Source organism: Silene latifolia, chromosome 8 (assembly GCF_048544455.1).
Source record: "Silene latifolia isolate original U9 population chromosome 8, ASM4854445v1, whole genome shotgun sequence".
In the NCBI taxonomy this organism is placed as follows: Eukaryota; Viridiplantae; Streptophyta; class Magnoliopsida; order Caryophyllales; family Caryophyllaceae; genus Silene; species Silene latifolia.
The window spans coordinates 64,780,512-64,806,327 of record NC_133533.1 but is presented as its reverse complement, the minus strand read 5'-3'; the positions used below and the strand labels follow the sequence as shown (position 1 = coordinate 64,806,327).

Here is a 25,816-nt window from a genome sequence, read left to right as displayed (position 1 = left end):
CTGACTAGAGTTTGACGTTATTGTCGTGAGACGGCGGTGATCAACTGACCCCTTTCGGTCACACCTAAAGGAACGAACCCCAATTGACAACTAATTAATTGTATGAGATACAATTTATTTAGTCCCTTGATTTAGAGACTAAAAGATTAGTCGATTATTTTTAGAGAGATTTCGAGTGTGAACTCGAGGCACGGCAGTTATTATTTAATTATGCGATAATTGAATAATAAATTTTGGGAGACGGGTTTTAGTTAATTAATTGTTAATTCACTAAAATTGTACTAATTGATTAATGTGATTAATATTAGTACGTAAATAATATGTGTAGCGGTACACGTATATTTATGGAGTGATTTGAACGAATTAATTATGGAAGTATTTAAACATGAAACGATGTTTAATATAAAATTACACGTATTTGTTCGACAAATATAAGAACCGATATGGACCCGTAAATGGGCAATTGGACCGTGCAAAATAGAGTGTTGTGGATGATTAGGAACATAATCATTTCACCTTACTTTATATTCTTCCATAAGTTATCTTTTGTCATAAAAGATTGGACAAAAATTGCAACAAGTCCATTCCTACACTCCACTCACTCCACCGGTTTTCCCCCCTCCTTATAGACCAATTTTTGTTCATTTTTGCATGCTTGCTCATTTCATTTTTCATGTGAACAAAACTTGTCTATCTTCTCTCTAAAATTATTATACATCCTTTACTAAGTTGTTAGTAAACTAAAATAAATAATTACTAAGATTGTTAGTATTATTTACATATTATCAAGGGTTTATTTTACAAGTATCTAGTTAATACTTGTAAGATAATTTGTGGGTGTAGTTCTTGGGTGCTACTTGAAGGAGGCTTTCTTTTTGAAGGTTTTTCTAGGAGGATCATCCTTTTGTTTTAAGCTCAAGAACAATCAAGGTAGGAGATCTTGATTATGCCCATATTACCATAAAAATCTATGTAAGGAAATTGTTTTTCCTTAACTTTCATTTTTATGCTTTTATATTTGCATGCATGTTACATAGATCACCAAAATGATAAATTATTAGATAATTTAATTTTTATTAGAGAGTGTAATATGGATCTATGATCTTTCAAAACCATCAAGTTTTAATTAGATTAAATCAATCCTTCTTTAGATTAGGTTAAGCTTTCATTAGGAGTAGATTAGAATAGATTACTCTTTAATCTTTCCATAAAACTACACATTAATCTTTCCTTAATTATTGTTGAAGTTTATTATTGAGTAATTCAAGTTTATTATTGGGTAATTAGAAGATCATTTGGGTTTATTGGGTGATTGACAACCTTCCATCAATCATCAAGTACTTCTATTGTTCTTTGCATTATTATTTTGGAATCTCCATAGGTAATATTCTCTTAATCCTTCTTTTAATTATTGTTAATCTTTCTTACTTGTTCATCATGTTTTGCCTTGTTAATATGATTGACAACCTTGTTAGCATGTTAAACTTGATAATGAGTGAGTAGTCTCTTAGATAGGATTAATGGGTAATTAGGGGAAACCAACATGGGGATTGATTCATGCTTAATCTAATATGTTCACATAATTAATTTGCTTGCTTGTTGTGATTTCAACTTATGCACATGTTATGTTTGATGAAATGCGAGCCTATGAATCCTTGCATTTTTTACCCATTACTTACCTTTTCAATGAGACTTGTAAGACATAAACCAACTCGAGTCTCATTAGACCACGCATATAGTCACTAGTACAGAAATGTCATACGGCCACGGTTAAAAATGACATAAGGCTACGGTCGTACAGCCGTAGCAAATCTGGGGGTAGCCTTAAGTAGGGAAGAAAAGGCTACGGTTCACAACCGTAGCCATAAGTGCATTTAAGGCTACGGTTATTGTCTTTTAACCGTGGCCAAAGGTGTGTATAAAGCTACGGTTCTTAATAATTAACCGTAGCCAAAAGTGAACATATGCCACGGTCAACAGGTCTGTCTATGACCGTAGCCAAAATCACATGACAAAAGTCCAACTATGCCCATTATTTGTGCCTATTATTCTGCAAAACACTAATCACAAATAAGATCCACCTATATACAATTTACCATTTGAACACCAATGGAAGCAAAATCACTTGACTATTTTATAGCAAAAAACATCGTGCTCAGTAATACATATGTATTTCCAAATACAAGTCAAGTTACACAACAACATAAGTTGATTAATATTTCATAGTCACAAAATACATCCTCAATAATAACCCCTAAAAAATGATAACAAGTCCAGATTGATAGATCACCCGTCATATCTCTCTTCATGCTTCTCTTGAAAATTTGATGACCTTCAATAGATGACTTATTTCACCTACATATATTTACGTTACAATAACATTGAAATATGTAAGGATAAGAGCAAATGAAGAAATATTGGTAATAAAAAGGGAGAAGGGAGTAGATTTTGAGGATAATATCTAATCATTAAACAAGTTGCAATATGAATAGGATTCAAACAAGATTCTATCAACTCCCAATTCCATCGACACAGATGCCATTTACAGCTAAAAGCCGTCAATTGTGCACTATTCCAACATAATTTTAGCAAAAAACTAAGTAGAGAAGAACATGACTAAAAGTGATGAGTATGATATAATTACCTAGAACTAGAAATGGTTCGTCATCAAATAAGTATCCCATAGATCTCGAACCTCGTCCACTTCTTCAACGGTATAAGCCTTTTTTGATCCAAACCACTATCAATACATCAAAACATTAATATGTACAATTGAACGTGTAAATAAAATTGTACCGTTAGTATGTTCACTAAGAATGTTAAAACTTGTCTTTTAAATATTAAATACCTTGTTATAATCAGTTATATTCTGATTGTAGTGCCTCACAATATCTAACATGTACCGCATGACATAATAACCGCACTCTGTACTCCCAGGTTGTTGGGGACACTAAAAAACCAATATCAAAAGGTAAAACGTCAGGAACATAACAAAAATGCAAGATAAATGTCATAAATCCAATTCAAAGGACAAATGCCAGGAACATAACAAAAATGCATAGACTGTATTATGGTATTGATGTGTGTATATGATATGGACTCAAAGAAATACAATTGTAGTTGAGTAGGCCTGAAAATGTAGCAAATGAGATCATCCGAGCGGTTGAAATAGCAATTAGCATAGACTAAAAAACTTACTTCCAAGTTGCTCCATTTTAATGACATCCCTGATTTCAAAGTATAACCTCCACGAGCCTTAAAACCTCGAAACGCACTACAAAAAATATAATTATTGATGGTTAGGCCGAGATAATTTTTATAAATGCGTCTGTATAGTGTTAGTAAAAATGCACAAGTGCTTTACATACCCTTGTAAGAGGTATTTAAAGGTCACATCACGTTTTTTAGACAAAGGATCACAAAAATACGCTTCTTGTACAAGTGGACAAAGAATTATCAGCGTCCAATGCATTCTACATATAATTAAAACAACAAATTTAAATAAATATCCACAAAAAAATATAATATAAATAAAGCGAATCACCAAATTGGTAATATACTTACTCTTGACAAAATGGTACTAAGACGATCCCAGCATTTTTCATTTGATACAAGCTATTTTCCACATACTTCATAACTTCATTATTAAGCTCTTTATCATTGCCTATTTGAGATATGATTGTTGGACATAAAAAAGCAATAGAAGACGAGCCTTCAATTTTTTCCTCACAATGCTTTTGTAAATACCTTACATACACAAAAAATTAAAAACACAGTAATATAAAGTATTTATATAATAATTTGAATTTAGGATATGGATAAAGAGAAGAATATATACTAACTTACATCATGAACAATTGAATACATGACACATTCAAGAAAGCCATGCGAAGTAGCTGGTTAATATCTTCCTCCGTTACAAATATAGTTTTATCCGTCTCAAAGAAAAATACTTTCGATGGCAAGACTACGTCAAAGATTTTTGCTTCAAGAACCATTAAGGAAAGCAAATCATGCAACTTCTTACATTCAGGTCCAATAGTTGATATATAATCATCGATCTTAGGCTCACTTGTTGGCCTAATCGTAGAACCTTTGGAAGTTTGTTTTTGTTTCTTGGGAGCCGAAGGTCTAATAGAAAGTGATTCTTTATAGAAAAAAACGACATTATTAGAATAACAATAACAAGAAACAATAAAACAAGTATATGCAGGAATAGGGTGGATTAGTGTAAGAGGCTCAAATGGTTCTAATGGTCCTGGATACACCCAAAAAAAAATTATATAGCTATAAAATTTGATATATGCGTACCTCATCTCCAATCACAATTAGCTCCTTGGGCCACTGGACAAAACTTTCGGCCGCATCTGCTACACGCTCGAGAAATTCTGTGGGAACAGGAAGTGGGGCAGTACCTTCCAAAACTTTATCTATTGACACCCTCACATTACCAACGAGTAATGGCGTACCATGGACTAACTCCGTGTCATCTTCATTTGGGTAAACAGTAGCTTCGGCAACGTTGAAAATCACCCCATCATGAACACAAGTTAATCGACACTTTGTTGGCTCCTAAAAAGTAAAATAAAAGGTGTATTAAAATTAAATAACCAGTTCATGTTTGTTACTTTGTTTGTGAAAATAAGTATGCAATAAAAAAATACCGTTAACTCGATGGGATTAGGCGCACTTGTTGGCTTGATGACACAACCTTTGGAAGTTCTTTTTTGTTTCTTGCCAGTTGAAGGTCTAATAGAAAGTGATTCCTTATAGAAAAAAAATCGACATTATTAGAATAACAATAAAAAGAAACAATAAAACAAGTATATTCAGGAATGGCCTATGTGGCATTCAACTAGAATCTCTCAAGCATTTGTTTGATGAATGCATTTATACTAGGGAATGTTGCAAGTTACTCAATGATTGAATGAGGATTGATGTAAATTAAAGGGCCTGCAAACTGGGGAGATGATACTTAAAAAACTGGTCAAATGGTTCTAATGTTGCTGGATCAACAAAAAAAAAACCAATTATACAGCCTTATAAAATTTAATCTATACGCACCTCGTTTCCAATCACAATTAGCTCCTTGGGCCACTGGACAAAACTTCCGGCCGCATCTGCTACACGCTCGAGAAATTCTGTGGGAACAGGAAGTGGGGCAGTACCTTCCAAAACTTTATCTATTGACACCCTCACATTACCAACGAGTAATGGCGTACCATGGACTAACTCCGTGTCATCTTCATTTGGGTAAACAGTAGCTTCAGCAACGTTGGAAATCACCCCATCATGAACACAAGTTAGTCGACAATTTGTTGGCTCCTAAAAAGTAAAATAAAACGCGTATTAAAATCAAGTAACGAGTTGATCGATTGTTACTTTGTTTGTCAAAATAAGTATGGAGTACAATAAAATTAAGTATTTTAATAGAAAAATACCTTTAACTCGATGGGATTAGGCTTGATGACACAATCTTTGGATGTTTGTCCTACTTTATTGGCTGCCGAAGGACTAATACCAAGTGATTCCTTATGGAAGAAAATGACATCATTAGAATAACAATACCAAGAGGTTAGAAAAAAAACCAGTTGATCAGTCACTATGTTTGTCAAATAATAAATGATTCTTAGTACAAAAATACCTTTAATTCTTTAAGATTAGGAGTGACATGTATTTCTGTGCTCCTCTCTACAATTTTGACCGGGTCCACGGATTGACAACTACTCTGATATTCATCATAATCGTCTGGTAGCTGCATTCCCAATCGCTTTAATATGCCAGTCACCTCTTGTCGAATAAGGTGGCTAAAGTTCTCTTGATTTTCCTTCTGTATTCTCTGCGTAATTGCAGCTACTTCTTGATCAGATATTCCCTTAGGCCTTTAAGAAATCCGATGCGATGTTCCAAACACATCCTTGATAGTAACTCCTGCACTGAATCCTCTAACTCGACCTGAGTGTTCCTTCTTACCTAGGCTACGTGACAAGACGTCATCATATCTATTTGGAACAAATTCTCCTGAAGCTACCTTCTTGTTCCATTCAGTCTGTTATGATACAAAACAAAGTTACATAATAATAGTAATATTATTTCTGTTAACCATTTTAACTTAGTAGCATTACCTAAAATCTTAAGTCAATACAAGAAGCAGCAAACTGAACACTCTAGTTATTGTATTTGTGAGATGGAGGTGGAAATTCTTCCCCATATGTTCTATCAATGGAGATCTAGGAACAACACACTCAGGTGTAGTCATTCAATACTTGACAATCCTACTTAAATTGACTTAAATTGCTGAAATAATAATGGAGCAGGTGAAGACTAAAATAGAGAAGTCTAATGCACATTCCACTAAAGCTAAGAGATAAGAATTGGGTGGCAATTATTCTAACCAAACAAAGCACCAAAACACTAACCATTTCTTCTGCCACTTCTTGAGTTTTCTTATTTGGAACCTTCCCATCAGATTTAGTCCTTCCTTTAATCCAACGCCAACTACGATCAAGAACTAAATCGCTCACAGATTTTGATGAAGAAGAAGACGTGGAAGATTCGGCTACCCATTCAGCCACCCTTTGGTTATATCCCCGCCTACCCATAAGATGAGGATGCTCGCTTTGCTTACGACTCTCTGAAGCTTTCCTACTTATTTCCTGAAATAAGCAATTGATGTTGTAAAAAGAATTTAACAAAAGGAATCTAAAATACTTCCACATTGGTCATAAAAATCATAACTTTACCTTGAATTCTTCGGTTTCTCTGGATTTTTTGAATTTTTCCCAATCAATGAGTTCAATAAAGCTATAATAATCAGCCGCTAGAATCATACTTGGGATGTTTGTTACGTATATACTTCCGAGTCAACTTTCCCTTAAAATCTTTCCACTTACTCCCACAAGAAGATAGCACAGTCGCCTTATGTCTCTCATGAATTTGATACTTTTTCTAAAAAATTTAAAACGAAAGTAAATTACAACTATATCTAACGATAACCAAGCAAGTTTGAATGGAAAAGTAATTACAGATAAAGAGACTTACAGCTATAACTGCCCAAAGTAAATTTTTAAGACCCACATCAACATCTTTATCCCAATCATCAAAGGTGATTTTCACTTGACTACGAACCTTCCTACCGCAGTAACTTGCAAACTTAGTAGCAAATTCTCCCGTTGGACAGCCAGCATTATCCCATGCTAGAGGAAATGGACCTTTACCTTCAAGCTTCTTCAATTTTGTAGGTCCTCGCGTTCGCTTTTGTTTAGGGAGGCTTCTTTTTCCATTCTCCATCTTATTTGTATTTTCATCGGCAGAGGAATCACTACTGCTGCCACTCTCAGAATTATCCTCCATCATAAAATTCCTACACATTAAACATCACTCATAACAAATATAAAGCATCTAAACAATGAAAATCCAAATAATATGTGAATATATAAATGTTGCTTTTACACTTCTAATCACCACGATTACGTGACCAAGTATTTATTTAATTTTAACCTTTGAACATAAGGACTCAAAAGCAGAAGGAAGTTACACAGGAGTAGATATAGTAGAATTTTCAGAATAAAAACATAACAGGTTTTATTTTATTGAAAATGTAAGTAGAATTAAATCAAGGCCTACAAAAGGCAAGCACAAATAAATCCATGTTCCACAAATAAAATCAGCTTGTCATATAGTTAGTTTAATTTGTCTCTTTCCAAATGCCCTCATTATGATCATCTCTTACATAATTAACTAAGGTGTCATTTTGAGGGGGCATTCCTGGCAATCCATCAGAAAAAGGAGGAATATCATCAAATTGATCATATTCTTCCTCGTCTTCTACATCATCCACTCCAAGAATACGTCTCTTGCCTTGAAGCACAATGCGCCACTTATCATTTACTGGGTCCGCGACATAGAAAACTTGTTTCGCTTGTGAAGCCATTATAAGAGGCTCATTCTTGTACCCCGGCCTACTAAAATCTACCAATGTAAAGCCATACTCGTCTACGCGTAAACCTTTCTTACTATCAGCCCATTTGCATTTGAACAACGGAATCGTGAATGTTGCATATTGCAACTCCCATATGTCTTCAATGATCCCATAATAGGGCATTTGACTATGAACAGGTGTACTACCTTTAGTGCCAAATTCAGTACTGGAAGCCACTACAGTAACTCCACTATTTTGCATTTTACTCTTACTATCTTGACGCTCGGTATAAAAACAATAGCCATTAATATCATACCCTTCAAATGATTTAACTTCATTATTTGGGCCATAAGCTAACCATTTAACGGTTTCACCCACCGTGTCAGGGGTATTTGACAACTCACCCAACACTTTTTCCCTAAACCATTTCACAAAGGACTTGTTATGTTGTTCAGCTAACCATTTCTCACTCTTTAAGAGATGTTCCACCCTTAATGTTTGCATGTGTTCTTCTAGGTAAGGATGAACTTCAGTGAGATGTTGTAAGACATGGAAATGAGCATTACTAAGTTCTTCACAATTGAAAGATACCCATTTTGCTCCGATAGTGCCTTTACCCTCAAGTCTTCCTTCATGTCGAGATTTTGGAATCCCAAATGGTTGAACATTTGCCAAATAATCTTTACAAAACCCAATAACCTCTCCGGCTATGTAGCCTTCAACAATACTAGCATCCGACCTATATCTATTAGTTGTATACCCTTTTAAAATGCCCATATATCGCTCAAATGCATACATATCCCTTAAGTGTACGGGGCCTAATAGCTTAGCCTCCCTAACCAAATGTACAACCAAATGTAATGAAATATCAAAAAATGAAGGGGGGAAATACATCTCCAACTGACACAAAGTTTCAACGACGTCTGCTTGCAACTTATCAAGTGAGTCAGGATCAATCACTTTGCTATAAATTGCATTAAAGAAAAAACAAAGTCTTGTAATTGCACATCTGACATCTTTTGGCAACACTGATCGAATGGAAACGGGCAAAAACTGTTGCATTATTACATGATTATCATGAGATTTTAGACCAATCAACCTCAAATCCTTCATTGAAACAAGATTTTTCATATTGGAAGAATAACCATGTGGTACCTTAATACCACGAATGCACTCACACACAGTTGTTTTTTCCTTCTTAGACAAAGTATAGCAAGCTGGAGGAAGATATGCACGCTTTCCATTCTCTTGTGGTGCCAACTCTTTCCGAATTCCCATCTCTTCAATATCTTTCCTTGCTTTATACCCGTCTTTAGTCTTTCCAGGGATATTAAGAAGTGTTCCTATAAGACTCTCAAAGCAACATTTTTTCAACATGCATAATGTCAATACAATGTCTTACGGGCAGATGTTGCCAATATGGAAGGTCCCAGAATATAGACTTCTTCTTATATTTTGCATTCTTTAGAAATCGGTTGGGTTTTCCATAAACAACATTAATATCTTTGACTTGTTGAAATACTTCATCTGCCTCTAGTGGAATAGGAGCCATTTTATTCTCCACCGTCCCATTGAATGCTTTTTTCATCTTACGATAAGGGTGATTTCGTCGCAAAAATCTTCGATAGTTTGTGTAAACATTCTTACCACTATAAGTAAGCCAAGGAGCTACAGTTCCTTCATCACATATTGGGCAAGCTTTTTTCCCTTTAACCGAGTATCCAGACAAATTGCCATATGCAGGAAAATCGTTGATAGTACATAACAACATAGCATGCAATTTGAAATTTTCTTTTGCAACTGAATCATACACCATCACCCCTTCATCCCACAATAATCTCAAATCATCAATGAGAGGCTCTAGATAAACATCTATATCGTTCCCAGGTTGCTTTGGTCCTTGTATAAGAAGTGACAACATTAAGTATTTGCGCTTTATACACAAATAAGGAGGCAGGTTGTAGATACAAAGAAGGACAGGCCACGTGCTATGCTGACTACTTAAAGTAGAGAAAGGATTCATTCCATCTGTGCAAAGGCCCAAGCGCAAATTTCTAGAATCCTTGCCAAATTCTGGAAATTTTCTATCAATTGTTCTCCATTGAGGTGCATCGGCAGGATGTCTAAGCTTGCCATCTTTTTTTCTCATTTCTGAATGCCACCTTAACTTTTTAGCTTCATTTACATTAGCAAAAAAGCGTTTAAATCTTGGTATTATAGGTAAATATCACACCACCTTTGCTGGAGAGCCTTTCTTTTTCTCACAACTGCCATCCTTGTCCTTCACTCGATATCGTGATGTCTGACACTTTGGACATTTATGCAAATCCTTATATTTTTTACGGTACAAAATACAATCGTTCGGACATGCATGAATTTTTTCATAGTCACAACCTATTGGACACATAACTTTCTTGGCTTCATAAGTAGATTTTGGAAGAATGTGACCTACGGGAAGTATGTCATCTAAGAGTTCTAACAAGGTCAGAAAACTCTTATCGCTCCACCTATTTTCCACTTTTAAAGACATTAAATTCATTACAGCAGATAAACGGGTGAATCTATCACAATTAGGATACAAAGGTTTCTCCGCATCACTTAACAATCTCTCCAGAACACGAGCCTCATCCTCAAAATTAACTTGCACGTCATCAATCAAGTTATCTATTCAGGTCCCTTTCAATATCATCATCATTAACATCTTCTCGTGTCTTTGTCCGCCTATTTCTATTCCGAAAATACCTATGGGTTCACCATGAAATATCCAACGTGTATAATCTTTCACAAATCCACGTAAAACTAAATGATCCACACAAACATCGAGGGTCAACACTTTTTCCAAATTTTCACAATCAAGACAAGGGCATAATATGCGGGTCTCTCCTTTTCTAATCGCATTTTCCACAAAGACATCTCACAAATTTCTCTTTCACCAAATTCAAAATTCAAGAGTTGAACGTTTCATATTATACATCCAACTTCGATCCATGGCTAGAAAAACAATACCTAAAATGAATTTAAAAATATATCAATAGCAAAGAGGACAAGCAATACCATTTTGTGTTAAGACATGCTCTGATAGTTTTTCTGATCTTAAATGCAAATAAGGTATTGAAACTTAACTTTCTTTTTTTATAAAAGATACAAAGAAAATATTTACGAGAATATTATGCTTACTAACAGAGATAAGACAGCTATGAGAGAGTTATAATGTCAATAGTGTAAGGACAAAAGGAAGATGCTCAAAAAATTTTACATACTATCAGGTCAATTCATAAGACTTTTGTTCTTAATTAGTGTCATATATAGGCAGGAAACCTTCACTACTACTATTATAGAACTAGGGGTTGATAGTATAATATGAGCATAGGAGGTTTTTACAATAGACGTTGTTCAGACAACCTCGACTGCCTAATAAAGTACAGTTAACTAGTACTTGGATAGCCGGCTCGAGACTACTCATTATGCAAATCCTAAGCTTTAGCAGAGAAAAGTTAGAAAGAAACCCACCCAATAGTTAGTCAAATCATAAATATTCCAAATATTAGAACAAAGTCTTGTTTTTTCATGCCTTTTGTATTGTGAATATAATTCTGACATCTTTTTAAATTCAATTTGCATTCTGGCTGCATTATCAATTTAACATGTTCATAGTCTTTTATTAGAAGGCCCTTCCTTAAATGACATTTCAAGACATTAAATTTGACCGTTTAGCATAATAATGTCACAAGTAATTCCAACTTCCTTCTGTTTTACTTCAATATAAGAGGCTAATTAAATACTTTTTATCAAAACATTCAAGATGCAGGGGAAAAGTAGTAGGCCAGTACACTCATCAAACAATGCAAAGTAAGTCATTTAAAATATTCAAATGTCCCTTTGAGAACTAAAATAATTAAGTGTTTGAATCCCCAAATCCTTGAATTAATGTAGTGAGTCAATCAAATGATGTTCCTAAATCCTAGTAATGATTAAGTTAGTTTCCCTTAAAATGTATATATTCGATTTAACAGCTAAAAATTAAGTATTATCCTTTTAAATAGATTTGAAAAACGTTTGTTACCCCCTAAGCTATCTGATAGATAAGAAGACGTTATGATTAGAGCTGACAAACATAACTCGACCTGAGTGACTCCCCAAAAGAATAGGCTTACCCGATATAACCCGGTCCAACTTGGCCTAACCCAAACCCGATCCAACCAACTCGATTGCGACCTTTAAGTATGATAAGGTCATTTTTTAATTAATGAGGAATTATGACAAGATGTTAATATGTTATACGCAAAGTTTATATGTTGCAAATTTGCAATGATATGAAGTTGGTTTGTTGTATGTGAGACCATAAAAATTGACGAAGCTCTGTCTGAATAGAGTAAAATAAGAAAACAACAAAAAATTAATTTATCATTTCAGTTCAAAAATCATATTTCTAAATATTTTCAGAGTATTGCGACTACAGAAGAAGACTAATTCTAAAAACGCACAACGACGGGCTCGAGCTCATCAAATACAAACTACAACATTATTTTGACAGTTCCTGACATTACCCACCCTCTCTCTGAATAATGATTAAGGGAATAAAACATTGTTCAGTAATCATTACTCTTATTATATGTCAAACTTATCATCAAATAATTCATTACCCAATTAATTAACTTTCCCAATAATTATCACTGAATTAAAATTTATCCTCGATTGCTAAGTATAACAATCCCTGTCCACGATGATTGACCCACCGAACGCAAGGAACTCTTTGCTTCTCATTATTCAATCACTTCAGGTTCTCCCTCTTATCTCACTATCTCTCCCTCCTTCATAATTTAAATATTTAAATAATTAAAACTTCACATTTCCATGAATTCATTGTTAATTACCTACTAATTATCTTTTAATTGTAATCGAATCTTAGTTTTCTTGTATGTTCCATTCTTCGAATACCTATATTCTAAGTTAGAATTTCCTATCTCGCTTTTGGTCAAATCAATCTCCCATATTTGACTACCTATATTCTAAGGACTGGAGTGAATTCCTAACACGAAATAACCTACTCTGAATTCACAAGAAAACCCATAAATTTGGTATAATCCTAACCCTAAATTAAATTAATAAGCAAAAATTTAATATATATGAAAAAATTGATTTGTTCAGAAAAATTACCCGGAATCTACTTTAAGTATGGCGGTGGTGGTGATGCCGTCGTGAGCAGATTGAGGCTGGTGGTGTTGGCGACAAGCGGTGCTGACGAAAACTTCGATCGTATGAACTGGAGGTTGATATAAGAGAGTATTTTAGAAAAATAAATGAATGACCCCTTGCCTTCTATTGTATTCCGTATGATTAATTTTGTAATTTCTTTTTTTTTCTTTTTTTTGGAAATATTAATATACTAAGGCAATATATAAGGGCGCCAAAAAATCACGAGCTTTGCGCCAACAATTATTTTTACTAATGTCTACGGTCTACTACAGCCGTTGCTTTTATTCTATATTTGGCTACGGTTTCTATAGTGAACCGAAGCCTTTTGTTTCTCAATACACATTTGGCTACGGTTCTTTGACAACAACCGTAGCCTTTAATAATAGGCTACGGTTATTTTTACTGACCGTAGCCTAATGTACTAGCCTAATGTCATTTTTGTACTAGTGTGAATAGGAAGGCTAAGTCGACTTGTAAGTGTTGTATAATCTAATCGATTCGGCTCCGGGACCCAAACCTTCTTAGGGATTGTAAGATATACAGTAAATCGATGCCGTCACAACAATACTTGCTTGCTTATAATTGAGAACATGTTTGTATGATCAACTCCCATGATTTCCTTATGAACCCATGATATCCTAGCATTTTTAGTCATTTGTTTACATCCTTCCTTTAATTGCTTGTTTTACTCCATTGCTTTCATTAGACTAGAATCTTCAACCCATTACAATTGTGACAACCCCTAGCACAACCATAATTAGATTGAACAATTTGTGTATGTTGGAGTAGTGTCCTCCACAATGAGCGCGTTTACATAATAAATCTCGTAAAAGGAATATCAGGGATTTATTTATTTATTTGTCAGCTGGTCATCGTTAATCGGTAATGATTGACTGACTAGAGTTTGACATTACTGTCGTGTGACGGCGGTGATCAGCTGATCCCTTTAGGTCACACCTATAGGATGACACCCAAATAGAATAAATTAATTGTTTGTATGAGATACGAGATAATTAATTCCTTGTATTATTTGACTTTTAATTAGTCACGTAAATGTATTATTTGATGACGGGTTACGAACTCGGGACAAGGAGATTTATTATTTAATTATGTGATATTTAAATAATAAATGATTAGAATTTATTAATTAATTGTTAATTAATTAATTTTATACGATATGTGTATATTTTTTGAGGTGGAATTTATTAGCTATTTATATTTTACAAGAGGTTGTAAAATTAGCTAAGTGGGATAATATTGACACATTGTATGTTGATAAAATGGTCTTATGATTACTTAATGGTTAAGTAGTTATTGGTAGTTAATTTGTGTTATTTAAGTGTTAAATAATTAAATTAATATTTAATTATGTAAGATAATTAAATATAAGACTTATAAGCATTTGTGGGGCAAATGTCGAAAACCGAAATGGACCCATATAAGTCCACTATGATTGGTTTTTTGAGAGGACAACAAGTGTCCATTAAGTGGCAATTTCCACTTAGTTTTGTTCCCAACTTTTGCCTATAAATACCCACTAAATCACACCATTTCTAAGGTTGAAAAAATTTGAAGAAAAACTTGGTCTTTGAGGCTATAAAATTTCGGTGCTTCTCCTCCATAAAAGACCATCTTTTCCTTCTTATTTTATTCATCTTTTTCATCCAAAAACACATATGAAATTTACTAATATCAAATATACAAATAAACAAGGTTACTACTACATTTACCTAGTTAGTATTTTAGTAGTATTTTGGGTTAGTCTTGGGTGCCACCTTAGGAGATTACCTATATTGGTAATTAAGGTGTTGGAGGATCATCCTTGTTGGATTAGCTCAAGAACAACATCTAGGAAGGAGTCCTTGAGTTGTGCCCATTTTTGCCTTATAACAATGTAAGGAATTCTTGTCTTAAGATGGTTTTATACCATCTCTTTTTTTGCATGCATGTAGATTTAGACTAAACAAAATTAGTATGTAATTTTGATATGATAAGATGACTATTATTTAGTCTAAATAACTAACAAGTGGTATCAGAGCATTGTTAAATACATGCATGTTGTCTTAAGACGATTTTAGTAATTTATGAGATAAATTAATAAAATTGATATTATGTTACTAAAATTCGTTTTATCACATAATATAGTCTTGCATGTAAATAATCTGGTCTTAGGATGATATGGGACGAAAATTTGATTTTTGTTAAATTTTTCCACTTTTTATAACTTAATTTGGCATAAAATTGAGTAAAAATGCATTAAAATTAATTAAGAGTTAATTAAATTGGGTTGCATGTTAATTTTATGCATATTTATTTAGAAATAACCACATGCATGTTCTATTTATGAGATAAGTAGATACTTTAGATTAATGTGATTAATTTAGGTAGTTTATTGATTTTTATTTGATAAAAATGGGTAAATAATGGTTATTTTGTAAATAAATATTGATTTAATTTTGGGGCTCAAAATTTATGAATTTTTAGCTCCTGGAAATGTTCCAAAATGTACAAAATTTAATTTTAAGTCATTTCAATTTTTATGGTTTGATTTAGAATTAAATCGTAAAAATTATCGCTTTACCGATTAAATTGTGAAATCGTTTTAAATAAATTTCAAAAACAAAAATTTTCACTTGCATGACATTTTTGGTGTAAGACCAGAATATTCATGGTTTTGAAATTTATTTTTCCATAAATTTTTACATTAAATGGAATTTTTGTATGATAATTGTGAATTATTATATCATTTTTGTCACAATTGTGTTTTAATTCCCATATAAATTCAAGATAATTGTTGAGAATAATTATTTTGATATTAGACCAGATTAGAATGATGAGTAAGTCTTAAAAGTGTTTTAAGAATTGATTATGAATTTTTTATTGGTAAAAAATTCCGTCAAAGCAAGCTCAAATGATCGTTGTTGGTAAGTTAGACGATTTGGCATGTCATTTTTCATAATGCATTTTATTATTCATTTAGATGAATGGTTTTTAGAATTATAATTATGTAATTTTTCCTAATATGGCCATAGGTAGAAGTTGGTATTTCCCGAAATGTAAGGGAATATCGACTTGTTTTGTAATTTATTACGATTTCGCATCGCCTAATTTGTAATTAATTAATAGTTTTATTTTAATTTTATTACAAATTGTATAATAGGGTATTGTTATGTAATTTAATTATTAGTAATTAGATGAAGCTTCTAAAGACGGAGTTTTCATGAAGACGGTGTTTTTCGGAAAGGCGTTAGAAATCCTAAAGAAGAAGGCCAATTTATGAAGACTCAAGGGACCAAGGAGTTGGTTTCCGAAGTGTAATAATTTTAGTTAATTAGATTAACTAGGTGGCCATATTAGGACTTGTTTGTTTTAATTCTTTTATGCATTCATGCCAAATCGTCACTACATGTTTTATTTTTGTTGTTATCGATTTAATTGTCTAGCATTCACCAATTTAGTTCACTTAAAAGTGATAGACAATTAATTTGATAAGATCTCTCACATTTGTTTAAAATTGAGATTAAGCCTTACCAAATAATAGCACCTATGAATCCCTTCTTCATTAGAGGTAGGTTCGGATCACCGAGGTACACTCTTTTTACGTTGGGTAAGTAGGGTAATAAAAGTTATTACGCGTGAAAATTGGTTGGACTCAACGGGATAAATATGGGTTGAATCGGTCCACCGTGCCCATATTTATTCTGGGGCTAAAAGATAGATTTTAAGAAAATCCGTCAACCAAGAGTTCTAGTAGTAGAATCAGTCAAAGTAGTTGACTCACCAAATTTATATAAATATGGGTTGAATCGGTCCACCGTGCCCGTGTTTATATAAAATTGGATCTTGGAATCATTTATATAATTCAGTGGGAGATCATTATATAAATGGGAACTTGTTAAATAGTTTCACAAGTTAAATTTTTCTAGACGATAAATGTTAATCTTTCCTTTATTTCCTTTGTAGTAATCACGATGGCTTCTACTAGTCAAACCGTCACCATAGCTAGAGATTCATGGCTACGTTCTTTTATGGACAAATATGTTTTAAAAGCCGACGATAGTAATTTTAAAGATTGGGAAGAACAACTTCGATTAGCTGCCGCAGGTGATGGCAAATTACGCTACCTTTTCGATCCCTCTCCCCCCTCGCCTAGTACTAGGGCCACTGCCGATGTAAGGGAGGCTTTTACAAATTATCAAAAGGAATCCGTTGCTGTTAAAAATGTTTTGATTTTTTCAATGGATCCTGCTTTACAAAGGCAATGTGTCAAGTTTCGTGATGCACATGAAGTATTCTCGAGGCTTTCAACTATGTTTTCTCAAGCCCCGAGAATAATTCGATGACACCGCTTGTTCGTTTCTTTGAGGCTAACCTCAAAGATGGTCAACCTGTAAGTTCACACGTACTTAAAATGATTAAGTACGTGGAAACTTTAGAGGGGTTGGGATGCAAGATCCCCGACGAACTTGTGGTGGACCGAGTGCTCCACTCTCTCTCGCACGTCAAGGGATTTACCCAATTTAGGGTAAATTACAATATGACGAACATGAGAAAGAGTTTACATGAGCTCCATTCTCTGCTTGTGCAAGCAGAGAAAGACATGGGATTGAGTGGGAGTACAAGGAAAGATGTGCTTGCGATTAATGTGAAGGGGAAGAAGCAGTTTAAGAGGAATGCAGGTAAGAAGCCCGTTCAGGTGGAGGGCAAAGGTAAAGCAATTGCGAATTGCTCTACCAAGCCAAAATCCATAAAGGGTAATCCTCTTAAAGATACTTGTAATTATTGTAATAACAAGGGACATTGGAGACGTAATTGCACAAAGTACCTGGATGACATAAAAGCTGGCATTGTGAAGCCGACATGTAATTTCTCAACTGAATCTTTATGATAGACATAAATTATGCTTCAAATACAACTTGGGTATTAGATACTGGTTGTGGTTTTCACTTGTGCAATCATTTGCAGGGCCTAAAAAGCATAAGAAAGCTAAACAAAGGTGATGTCGATCTCCGAATAGGAAATGGGTCTAAAGTAGCTGCCGTCTCAGTAGGAACTTATGTACTTAGTTTAGCTTCGGGTTTGGAGTTGCATCTTAATAATTGTTATTTTGTACCAACGCTATCTAGGAATATAATATCCGTATCTGTGTTAGACACAGAAGGGTTTTCTTTTGTAATTAAAGACAAGTGTTGTACTTTTTCCCTTAATGGGATTGTATATAGTCAAGCTATTTAAATAAATGGTATTTATATTCTAGATACTTGCAACGATGTTTATCATTTAGATAATAAAAGACTCAAAATAGGTGATCCTGATCTATCTTATTTATGGCATTGTCGATTAGGACACATCAACGAGAAGCGCATTAAAAGACTAGTGTCGACTGGTGTAATTAAACCTTTTGATTTTGAATCATTTGGTACATGCGAATCTTGTCTTCTTGGCAAGATGACTCGTTCACCTTTTCTAGGAAAAGGATCTCGAGCTGGTGAGTTATTGGGTTTAATACACACCGATGTGTGTGGCCCAATGACAATCATCTTAGAGGTAATTATGACTATTTCATTACTTTTACCGATGACATGAGTAGATATGGGTATATCTACTTAATGAGGTATAAAAGTGAAGCTTTTGATAAGTTCAAAGAGTTTCAGAATGAAGTAGAAAACCAATTAAATAAGAAGATTAAAGCATTACGATCAGATCGTGGTGGGGAATATTTAAGCAATGACTTTAAAGATCACCTAATAAACTGCGGTATTGTATCTCAGTTAACTCCTCCTGGCACACCACAATTAAATGGTGTGGCTGAAAGGAGAAATCGAACTTTATTAGATATGGTTCGATCGATGATGAGTCAAACAGAATTACCTAAGTCATTCTGGGGTTTTGCCATTTTATCTGCTGTACAATCACTTAATAAAAGTCCCACTAAAGCAACTGACAAAACTCCATATGAGATATGGAAAGGGAAAGTCCCGAATCTGCGATACATGAAAGTATGGGGTTGTGATGCTTATGTCAAAAGTAAGTCTGACGATAAGCTTGCACCTCGTTCTGAAAAGTGTATTTTTGTAGGCTACCCTAAAGAAACTTGTGGATATTACTTCTACAATAGTAACGAGAACAAAGTGTTTGTGGCTCGTGAAGCTGTCTTTCTAGAAAAAGAATTTATTTCTAGGAGACAGAGTGGGAGAAAATTTGAACTTGACGAAGTTCAAGAGCCACAAACTGATATGACAATACAGGAAGATGTTCCTTCTACGTCTGAATCAGTTATTGTTCCTTCGAACCTAGGAGGTCGAAAAGGGTTAGTCGCCAGCCCGATAGATACCTTGGTATTATCGAGGAAGATGGTGACTATGAGGTTTTACTTTTAGAAAGTGATGAACCCAAGACCTATAAAGCAGCTATTATGAGTTCTGACTCTAAGCTATGGCTCGAGGCCATGCAATCCGAAATGGATTCCATGTACGATAATCAGGTATGGGACCTGGTTGACTTACCTAAAGATGTTCGACCTCTTCAGTGTAAGTGGATATTCAAGATTAAAATCGGCATGGATGGACATAAAGATGTCTACAAAGCTAGATTGGTTGCAAAAGGTTTCACTCAGGTTCATGGTTTACACTATGATGAAACTTTTGCACCAGTTGCTATGCTTAGATCTGTTCGGATAATGTTAGCGATTGTTGCATTTCATGATTATGAGATATGGCAAATGGATGTCAAAACCGCTTTCTGAATGGGTTTCGGAAGAGGAAGTGTTCATGACACAACCTGAGGGTTTTGTGGATCCTAAAAATCCTAACAAAGTATGCAAACTTAAGAGATTCATTTATGGTCTTAAGCAAGCGTCAAGGAGTTGGAATCATCGTTTTGATCATGTTATTAAACAGAATGGTTTTTCTCGAAGTGTTGAGGAACCATGTTTATACATGAAGTTTAGTGGGAGTAAAGTTGTTTTCTTACTTCTTTATGTGGACGACATATTACTCATTGGGAATGATGTTGATATGCTTGCTTCTGTTAAGAAGTGGTTGGGAAATCACTTCCAAATGAAAGATTTGGGAGAAGCTCAGCGCATCTTGGGTATCCGGATCTATAGGGATAGATCCAATAGGATATTAGCATTGAGTCAAGAAGCATATATCGATAAGATTCTTGACCGATTCAATATGAAAAACTCCAAGAGAGGTTTTCTACCTATGGGCAGTGGGATCACTTTGAGTAAGTCACAATGTCCTACTGAGCCTAAGGATATTGAACGCATGAAATCGATTCCATATGCTTCCGCTGTTGGATCGATCATGTATGCTATGATGTGCTCTCGTCCTGACGTCTCGTATGCTTTGAGTATGACGAGTCGTTTTGAAAACTCCGGTGAGAGTCACTTTGGATAGCCGTCAAGAATATTCTGAAGTACTTGAGAAGGACTAAAGATTCATTCTTAGTGTTTGGAGGAGAATCTGAATTACGTATAAGAGGTTATACGGATGCCGGTTTCAAACCGATAGGGATGATTTGAAATCCCAGTGGTTTTGTCTTTTTGTTGAACGGAGGGGCGGTTTCTTTGGAGAAGTTTCAAAGAGTCTCGTGATTCTGATTCTACAACGAAGTGAGTACATTGCGGCCTCTCTCGAAGGCTGCAAAGGAAGTGTTTTGATTAGGCAATTTTAGAGGGACTGGAAGTAGTTCCGACCGCCGAGGATCCTATCACTTTGTATTGTGATAACAGTGGGGCTATTTTTCAAGCAAAAGAGCCCAAGTCTAGTAACAAGTCTAGGCATGTACTTAGGAAATTTCATGTAATTAGAGATTTAATCGAAAGGAAAGAAATTACAGTTTGTAAGGTTGGGACAGCTGACAACATCGCTGATCCTTTAACCAAGCCATTGTCTCAAGCTAAACATGATAGTCATGTAGTTTCGATGGGGTTGAGACGAATGCCGAATCGTTGTAAATTATATGATATGTAATAATCAAAATATTGTATTTATTATTTAATATATGATAAGTTGCATTTATCGTTATATTCAGTTTTATGTCTGAATTTATATACTTTGTTTTCTCCAAATAGGTTGTAAAGACAATGTCGAACCCTATTAAGTGAGCTGGATTAACATTGTATTTTGTCCCTAGTTACTTAATGAGGTGACGTCTCGGAGTGACTAGATTGTAAGGCGATAGATGACGAGTTCGATCGTCATATGGTCATAGTGATGACTGGTCGATTACATAGGCATATTGTGAGACAATTTGTCGGACAGTGACCGTTTATAGAGTCCTTTTGTTGCTAGGTCGTGGCGAGGACTTCTATTTATTCCTTCGAGTCAATTCTTTAGACTGGTGACTATTTGTCTGAGTTGGTACGGTTTTCCGGTGGCTTTGGTTTTTGTTCTAGGTCGCACCGTAAAAGGAGACCAATGAGAATTTCTTGGGTCATTGTGATCTCAGATCGAATGAAGAAAATAGGTCAACGGGATTGTCCTTTTAAGTCATATTTTATCTCAAGGCCACTCGAGGAGAGATGATTGTGAACGCGTGGCCACGCTCGGATGAGATCTATAGTAGATTATCCGGTTAGACGATCATTCTCCGATCGAGGAAACCACTTTATGATATGATCACGTGCAAGAACGACCTGGAAGACATCTTGCATTGAGTGGGAGATATTATTGGACAAGAGAATTGGTAACGCACACTTGTGTCAGACAAGTGGGAGATTGTTGGAGTAGTGTCCTCCACAATGAGCGTTTACATAATAAATCTCGTAAAAGGAATATCGAGGATTTATTTATTTATTTGTCAGCTGGTCATCGTTAATCGGTAATGATTGGCTGACTAGAGTTTGACATTACTGTCGTGTGACGGCGGTGATCAGCTGATCCCTTTAGGTCACACCTATAGGATGACGCCCAAATAGAATAAATTAATTGTTTGTATGAGATACGAGATAATTAATTCCTTGTATTATTTGACTTTTAATTAGTCACGTAAATGTATTATTTGATGACGGGTTACGAACTCGGGACAAGGAGATTTATTATTTAATTATGTGATATTTAAATAATAAATGATTAGAATTTATTAATTAATTGTTAATTAATTAATTTTATACGATATGTGTATATTGTTTGAGGTGGAATTTATTAGCTATTTATATTTTACAAGAGGTTGTAAAATTAGCTAAGTGGGATAATATTGACACATTGTATGTTGATAAAATGGTCTTATGATTACTTAATGGTTAAGTAGTTATTGGTAGTTAATTTGTGTTATTTAAGTGTTAAATAATTAAATTAATATTTAATTATGTAAGATAATTAAATATAAGACTTATAAGCATTTGTGGGGCAAATGTCGAAAACCGAAATGGACCCATATAAGTCCATTATGATTGGTTTTTTGAGAGGACAACAAGTGTCCATTAAGTGGCAATTTCCACTTAGTTTTGTTCCCAACTTTTGCCTATAAATACCCACTAAATCACACCATTTCTAAGGTTGAAAAAATTTGAAGAAAAACTTGGTCTTTGAGGCTATAAAATTTCGGTGCTTCTCCTCCATAAAAGACCATCTTTTCCTTCTTATTTTATTCATCTTTTTCATCCAAAAACACATATAAAATTTACTAATATCAAATATACAAATAAACAAGGTTACTACTACATTTACCTAGTTAGTATTTTAGTAGTATTTTGGGTTAGTCTTGGGTGCCACGTTAGGAGATTACCTATATTGGTAATTAAGGTGTTGGAGGATCATCCTTGTTGGATTAGTTCAAGAACAACATCTAGGAAGGAGTCCTTGAGTTGTGCCCATTTTTGCCTTATAACAATGTAAGGAATTCTTGTCTTAAGATGGTTTTATACCATCTCTTTTTTTGCATGCATGTACATTTAGACTAAACAAAATTAGTATGTAATTTTGATATCATAAGATGACTATTATTTAGTCTAAATAACTAACAATGTACCCCCCGTCCCATGGATCGACCTCAACTTAACCACTAACTAGTTGTTTGTTGAGAATTATAAATGTGTTTGATTGAGAGCCCCAACGACACTCTCATAAAAAATGGCGCCGTTGCCGGGCGGTGTTGTGTATTTGAATTGTTCTCTTGTCTAATTTTAGTTGTGCTTCTTCTTGAGGAATCTTGGTGCCTTGGGAATTTTATTTCTTGTACTTATTCTATTTCATATGTTTATTATGTCTACATTCACTTTTTGGCAATATGAAGATGAGTCATTTGATAAATATGTTGCAAGATTTGAAGATTAGATGACTCATGCTTGGCGTCATGGTTTTACTCTTTCAAATTATGAAGCATGTTGTGTTGTTTATAATGGCATGAACCTTGAATCCCGCAACTTGGCATTTAACTTGAGTGGTGGTAGGATTTGTGAGATGAGTTGTGAGGAATTTTGGGAATTTGTTGAGTTTATGACCACCCATTGTCTTAAGCAAACTATACATGACATCTTTAAAAGTGCCAAGGAAGGTATGGAAGCGATAAAAACCACATTTCAAAAATTCATTGAGGAAAACTATGATGAAAATGAGATTTGTGAGAATGAGAAACCTTCCTATAACCTTGAGCCAACCCACTATGTTCACAAAAATTGTTCAAATATTGAGTTTAAGAAATGAAATGAAAAGTTAAAAAGTTTGCAAAATGCATCAAAAAGAAAAGAGGAGTCCAAAAATAAGCACTCCTATGCTTTAAATATAAGGCACCCTCGTTACTAATTGGAGTGACTTTGAAAATGTTCTAAAGAAAATGTAAAAGTTAAAAGTTGTCAAGTATTGAAATGCCAAACATCAAAAGAAATGGCAAAAAGAAAATGTTCTCAAATGTTATATGCCACAAGAAATTGGGAGGAAAAACGACAATAAAAGCAAACTCCCAAATGAAACTCAAATCCTATTGATTCCTTTATCCATCATATCATTTTTGTGCATGGTAGAGAGGGTACGACCCTTCTTCTTGTCTAGGCAAGAGGGAAAATTCCGCGATCCTCAAGTGTTTCTAACACTAAGGGAGTCTATTCTTGACAAAAGTATTTTAACGATTGAGGACAAATGTACCCTAGCTTGACACAACTTGGAGGTGATTTATTGGTATCCTTTTAGGCTTAGTAGTTTGAAGAAACCATATATATGATGGAATGTGTACCCTTGAATTGCTTCCCCTTTAGATAATTTCCGCCACTTAGATGATTAAAGTGGCTATTCCTTTTGTAGATGCATCCATTACTTGATTTTGTATGCTTTAATGATTGGATGTGTCGCCATTTTGGCAAGACCCACCTTGCCTTGCAAGAAGGCATCCTACCTCATAGTTGTCTTGTTGTGAGTTGAAGGGGCGGAGTGAGACCCGCTAATTGTCTCATATCGGCTATATTAGTAGGTTAGTTTAAATAAGGGTCCTAGTTTTATCACCTCTTTACTCGGGACGAGCAAAGGTTCGTTTTGGGGATATTTGATGTGACCAATATTTGAGCATATTTAGTCCCCGAATTAGCCTCGTTCCTATGCTTTTTAGTGCATATTTGGGTCATTTACTATCTTTAGTCCTTTGTTTTGCATATTCTTTGAGGTGTTGTTTCCTTGGTAGGAGAGGAGTGCATACCTTGCATTTTTATGGCAAAATATATAGAGCTAAATTGATCGAATCTAATGACCAAGCATCAAAGTACACACAAGACTAGAAGACCTTTGTAAATAATGTAGTAGATGGGCAATGATGAAGAAAATACTTGCATCTCCGACAAGATCCCGGAGGATTGTTAGAAGAAGAAAAGAAGGAAAGAAGAAAAAGCTGACTGGACTAGAATCCGCTCGTCCCAGCATCGGGATGCTCGTCCAAGAGCCACAATCCGAGCGTCCCAGCACCAGGCCGCTCTTCCAAGAGCTCCACAGTCCGAGCGTCCCACCTACCACGCCGCTCGTCCACCACTTGCACAATCCGTTTGTCCCGACCCTTTGGACTCTCGGATTGTTCTCCAGTGCAGCCCAGCTTCTTCTTGTTCTACTCGGGATGCGCATATTTTCGAAAGACTAGCAAAAAGGAGACTCGCATCTTTCTTCGAGAGGAGCATTTCCTCAACTTTTCTTAGGGACTTAATCGTAATTTCAGCCCTTGGTAACCCTAATTTGTGCACCTAATCCCCATTATAAATACCCCATTATACTAATTAGATTATCATGTTCTTCTTATCAATCATTAGTGTAGTTTATATTATTCTAATCTCTCTTTAATCCTGTAATCAACTTTTAATAAAGTATTAATACAAATCTTATTTCCTTAATTTCTCTATTGTTCATCCTTTATTTTGGATAATTGAAGATTATTTGGGTTTATTTGGAGGATTGAAGACCTTCCAATCATTCATCAAGTACTTCTATTATTCTTTGCTTATTATTTTGGAATCATCATTAGGTATAATTCTCTTAATCCCTTTTTAATTATTGTTAATCATCTTTACTTATTCATCATGTTTTGCTTTGTTGATATGATTGACAACCTTGTTAACATGTTAAACTTGATAATGAGTGAGTAGTTTCCTTAACTAGGGTTAATGGGGAATTAGGGGAACCCAACATGGGGAATGATTCATGCTTATTCTAATATGTTCACATAATTTATTTGCTTGCTTGTTGTGATCTCAACTTATGCACATGTTATGTTTGATGA

At 34.6% G+C, this 25,816-nt stretch overlaps 3 protein-coding genes across 4 annotated transcripts; all 3 read right to left on the bottom strand.

The window, feature by feature from the left end:
* Positions 1-2,125: 2,125 nt before the first annotated feature.
* On the bottom strand, positions 2,126-4,160 carry LOC141594391 (uncharacterized). The gene is made up of 7 exons (XM_074414449.1): positions 3,847-4,160; positions 3,565-3,747; positions 3,369-3,473; positions 3,199-3,274; positions 2,849-2,950; positions 2,645-2,740; positions 2,126-2,355 (listed from the first exon to the last, which is right to left on the bottom strand). The coding sequence occupies exons 1-6, from the start codon at positions 3,996-3,998 to the stop codon at positions 2,651-2,653; spliced, it is 708 nt and encodes a 235-aa protein (XP_074270550.1). The 5' UTR covers positions 3,999-4,160; the 3' UTR covers positions 2,126-2,355; positions 2,645-2,650.
* A 47-nt stretch (positions 4,161-4,207) lies between these two features.
* On the bottom strand, positions 4,208-13,232 carry LOC141594390 (uncharacterized). 2 transcript variants are annotated; one of them, XM_074414447.1, is made up of 7 exons: positions 6,744-6,818; positions 6,420-6,656; positions 5,645-6,049; positions 5,442-5,531; positions 5,065-5,325; positions 4,665-4,766; positions 4,208-4,572 (listed from the first exon to the last, which is right to left on the bottom strand). In XM_074414447.1, the coding sequence occupies exons 3-7, from the start codon at positions 5,759-5,761 to the stop codon at positions 4,288-4,290; spliced, it is 855 nt and encodes a 284-aa protein (XP_074270548.1). In that variant the 5' UTR covers positions 5,762-6,049; positions 6,420-6,656; positions 6,744-6,818; the 3' UTR covers positions 4,208-4,287. The 2 variants fall into 2 exon arrangements, with proteins under 2 accessions (XP_074270548.1, XP_074270549.1); XM_074414448.1 differs by lacking the exons at positions 6,420-6,656; positions 6,744-6,818 and adding an exon at positions 13,079-13,232.
* Positions 7,688-9,199, bottom strand: LOC141595291 (uncharacterized). The gene has a single exon (XM_074415258.1). The coding sequence runs from the start codon at positions 9,197-9,199 to the stop codon at positions 7,688-7,690; it is 1,512 nt and encodes a 503-aa protein (XP_074271359.1).
* Positions 13,233-25,816: the final 12,584 nt, after the last annotated feature.